The following is a 4,395-nucleotide window of genomic DNA, read 5'->3' as shown; positions in this document are numbered from 1 at the left end:
AGGCTTAACTGTAACATTGGGCAAGTTTGAAAGATGAGGCTGGGTTGGGGCCTCCTGCTGAGCTGGAGAAGATTCCACATCTTCAGGGAGTTTTACAGGCTGATGTGCACCCCCTTGCTGTACTGGAGAAGCCTGAGCAGGGGCCTCCTCCTGGGTTGGAGAAGGTGTGCTTTCCTCAGAGGGCTTTGAAGGTTTAGCTGGTAATTCCTGCTGAGTTTGAGAAGGTGCAATACCCTCAGAGGGCTTTGAAGGCTGTGCTGGGGCCTCATGCTGTGTTGGAGGTTTAACCTGAGGAGGTTCAGGAGGTTGTGCTGGGGTTTCCTGCTGGACTGGAGGTTTTACCTCCTCAGTGAGCTCTGTGGGTAATCCTGGGACTTCATGCTGGGTTGAAGGTTTGACCTCCTGGGGAGGCTTTGGAGGCTGTACTGGGATTTCCTGATAAATCTGAGAAGGTTCAACCTCCTCAATGGGCTCTGCAGGCTGAACTGGTGCCTCCTGTTGGGTTGGAGGTTTAACCTCCTGGGGTAGATTTGATGGCTGTGCTGGGGTTTCCTGTTGGACTGGAGGTTTGACTTTCTCATGGGGCCCTGGAAACAAAGCTGGAGCCTCCTGACGGATTGGAGTTTCACTCTCCTCAGGGAGCTCTGGAGGAGCGGGTGGGGCCTCTTGCTCTATTGAAGGAGGCTTAATTTCTTCAGGGAGACTTAGAGTCTCACCTGGAAACTCCTGGTAACTTGCAGAAGGTTCAATACCCTCAGATGGTTTTGGAGGCTCTCCTGGTACTTCCTGCCGCACTGGAGAAAGTTCTCCTTCCTCAGGGAGCTCTGCAAGTGGAACAGCAGCTGCCTGCTCAGTTGGAGGTTTGAACTCATGGGGAAGCAGAGGAGCCAGTGCAGGGGCTTCTTGGTGGACTGGAGAAGGCTCCACTTCTTCAGGAAGCTCTGGAGGGAGAGCTGGGGCCTCTAGCTGGATTGGAGGTGGTTCAATCTCCTCAAGGTGTTCTAGAGCTGCACCTGGGGCTTCCTGTTGGCCAGGAGAAGTTTCCACCTCCTCAGAGGGCTTTGGAGGCTGAGCTGGGCCTTCCTGCTGCATTGGAGAAGGTCCAAACTCCTCAGGGGGCTCTGAAGCATGAGATGGAGCCTCCTGCTGCCCTGTAGAAGGCTCTAGCTACTCTGGAGACATTGGAGGCTGTGTTGGGGCTTCCTGCTGGACCAGAGAAGGTTCCAAGTCCTCAGAAAGCTGTGGAGGGTGATCTGGGAATTCCTGCTGAGTTGGATAAGGCTCAAACTCCTCAGGGAGCTCTGGAGACTCAGCTGAAGACTACTGCTGGCCCGGGGAAGGACCAACTTCCTCAGGAGGTTTTGTAGGGTGAGCTAGAATCCCCTGCTGGGTTGGAGAAGGTCCCACCTCCACAGGGGACTTAGGAGGGTGAGCTGCTGCCTCCTGCTGGTTTGGAGAAGGTCCCACCTCCTCAGAGGGCTTAGGAAGGTGAGCTAGAATCTTCTGCTGGACTGGAGAAGGTCCCACCTCCACAGAGTGTTTAGGAGGGTGATCTGGTGCCTCCTGCTGCGTTGGAGAAGGTCCCACCTCCACAGAGGGTTTAGGAGGGTGAGCTGGAGCCTCCAGCTGGCCTGGGGAGCCTTTAGAGGGTGTGCTGAGGCTTCCTGATGAACTGGAGAAGATCCGTCCTGCTGGGGAGCCTTTATAGGCTGTACTGAGGCTTCCGGCTGGACTGGAGAAGGCTCAACTTCCTCAGTGGGCTTTAGAGGGTGAGCTGGTACCTCTTGCTGGACTGGGAAAGGCTCAATCTCTTCAGAGGGCATCTGAGATGGAGCTGTGGCTTCCTGCTGAGTTGGACAAGACTGAACTTCCTTAGTAGGCACTTGAGTTAGGGTAAGCTCCACATCCACTGATTTAATTGTGACATTGGGCAAGGTTGAATGATGAATTTGATTCTGCCCTGGAGGTTGAAGAGTCATCTCATGATGCACTGAACTTGGAGTTGGAACTACCTCAGGTGGCTGTAGAGACTGAGTCTGGGCCACCTGCTCAGTTAGCGATGGCTCACTCTCCTCAAGTATTTCTGGAGTCTGAAATGGGGTTTCCTGTTGCACTGGAGAAGGTTCTACCTTATGAGGGGGTTCAGAAGGCTTAGATGGGACCTCCTCTGGGACTGGAGGTTTAACCTCTTCAGTGATCTGCAAAGTCTCAGCTGGGCCTTCCTGCTGGAGTGGAAATGGTTCCATCTCCGTAGCGGGCTCTGGAGGCAGATTTGGAACTTCCTGATGGGCTACGAAAGGTTTCATTGCCTGAGGAGACTCTTGTTGGACTGAAGGTTTCTCCTCCTCAGGAAACTCAGGACCTTCCACGTCAGAAGGGTGAGTATGCTCAAATCCAACCTCCTCGGGGTTTCTGGAGGCTGACTATGCCAAGAGATTGGTGAAGCTGGGGTCCCTAGGAATTCTAGGGGTAGGCTGTCTGGAGGATATAATATATCAAAACTTGGGTCTAGAAGGTAGTCATCCTCGGGTTGATTTAGTCGGTCTGTCATTTTTGCTAATTGGCCTGAAGTTCCAACAACAACTTTAGCAAGTCGTCTATGCTGAGCTAGATCCTTTTTCAGGTTTGGAGGTGAAACAATAAACTTAGTTGCTCTTGAACTATGACTATCTAGAGACGACACAAGTATTTCAAATGACTGGTGATCTTCAGCCTGACTCATACCTGGAGTTTCAATCTTTCTTCTGAGTTGACGAGGCAGAGCTAAGGCCTGTTTCTGATCCAGGTCTAGCACAGGACCCACCTCTGGAAGCTTCTGATGTGGAGTTAGGTGGTCATTAAGATCCTGATGTGTGCCAGCAAATTGGTCTGGCATTGAGGGTGGCTCTGTAGCTGAATCCATGTCCAAAGTCTCAGTTAATTCCTGAGGCGGGGCCAGCATCTGGGCTGGAGCGGGAGGATCCATGTAGTCAGAGCCCTCTGGCTCAGGCAAGGATATAAGATTATGGGCTGATTCGGGTAGGTGATCATGGGAGGGCGAAGACCGGGGTTTAGTCAGGTCCCGGGCCAACTCTGGAAGCGGGGCAGCCAGGATCAGTAGCCAAAGGGGTTGCAGCGCAAGTAGGAGCCACAGGGACCAGACGCACTGTCGGGCCATGACAAGCGGAGGCTCCTGGGTGCAGTGACCCAGGCCAATGAAGCGCTGGTACTGCACCCGAAGCGGGAGCACACCCTTTATGACAGCCCTTGATGCACGCGCACCTTAGCAACCGCGTGCCCCTCCCACACCGTGTGCCCCCTCCTTTGTTTATGACACCTTTGTTTACGCACCACCTTTATTAACTCAGAGGTCAGTTCCATGCCACTATGGCCAGCCCTTTTCCTAGAATCACCAGGTCCCAAGCTTCCCTTCCCTCATGAGGCAGGGCTTCATATTCCCCACTCTCACAGCAAGGCAGGATTAGGACTCCTGTCCCCACCTCAGCCCTCAGGCTCTAGCTTCACCAGCTTCTAGGCATACTCTAAAGTGCTAGTCCGTTTCTGGCAGCCAGAACTCAACCACCTCCAAACTCAACCCCAGACCTTCTTCCTCCTCTTGGCCATAGCTTCCAAGAAAAGTAACTGACCTGTAAAATGAGAGCTATTTAGGGGCATCAACGCCCAGACATTAAAGTGATTCCAAAATGTTTCTTTTTCCTCTAAACTCTCCTCTCCTCTTTGTTCCGTATTTATTAACTCACTACTGTGTTAGGTAGGGGACCACTCCTCTGCGGGGGAAAGATTAGGCTTTCTGCTCCCGGATAGATTACAGCCTCAGAAACCCTGTGCAGGGTCGCTGTGAGTCGGAATCGACTCCACGGCACATAACCCCACCACCACCACTACTCAGTGATGATGCCAAACTTTCTGGAGGAAGTTTAGAGAATGAACAGTTTGCTCTGAGAGGGTTTGAATCCCAATACAAAGCATTTCACATTGGTATGGAAAAACTTTCCCCATCTCACCTTGTTTTATTCAACACAGTCACACATCTAGAAAAAATACCCCAACTCCTTGGAGGTCCACCTTTGTGTACATGGAGAAGGATGTCAAAGTAGCTAGCATGTTAATGACTTCTTGAAATACTACTAAAACCACACCCACTTGCTTAATTATAGACTTTTCTTATAAGCTTTTATTTACCGAGGGGGCTTCAGAAAGTTCATGGAAAAATTCCATTATCATTTATTTCAATTTTTTAATGAACTTTTTGAAGCATCTTCTTATTTTCTTGTTTATTTTCTAGCACAGCCTCTAGCTTACACACTTCAAGGGCTGGGGGGTGGAGGGGAACGCTTCATCATCTTATTCCCAGTGTCTAGCATATGTGCTCAGTCCTATAGTGTGGCTATAGGG

At 51.3% G+C, this 4,395-nt stretch overlaps 2 protein-coding genes across 2 annotated transcripts in view; both read right to left on the bottom strand.

The window, feature by feature from the left end:
• The window catches only part of LOC102835238 (titin-like), a 6,680-nt gene extending 5,588 nt beyond the window's left edge, over positions 1-1,092 (bottom strand). The window contains exon 1 of the mRNA XM_006869867.1: positions 124-1,092. Within this exon, the coding sequence (XP_006869929.1) occupies positions 124-1,092 (969 nt within the window). The remainder of the gene's footprint in view (positions 1-123) is intronic.
• A 228-nt stretch (positions 1,093-1,320) lies between these two features.
• LOC102834865 (leucine-rich repeat-containing protein 37B-like) lies at positions 1,321-3,208 on the bottom strand (the record flags this gene model as incomplete). The annotated part of the gene is made up of 3 exons (XM_006869866.1): positions 1,321-1,587; positions 1,782-2,423; positions 2,585-3,208. Coding segments are annotated over 3 exons (1,533 nt in total), but the record flags the coding sequence as incomplete, so codon positions are not given.
• Positions 3,209-4,395: the final 1,187 nt, after the last annotated feature.

The sequence above is a fragment of the Chrysochloris asiatica genome, unplaced genomic scaffold, assembly GCF_000296735.1.
Source record: "Chrysochloris asiatica unplaced genomic scaffold, ChrAsi1.0 scaffold00136, whole genome shotgun sequence".
Taxonomy (NCBI): Eukaryota; Metazoa; Chordata; class Mammalia; order Afrosoricida; family Chrysochloridae; genus Chrysochloris; species Chrysochloris asiatica.
This window is presented reverse-complemented; position numbering and strand designations above follow the sequence as displayed.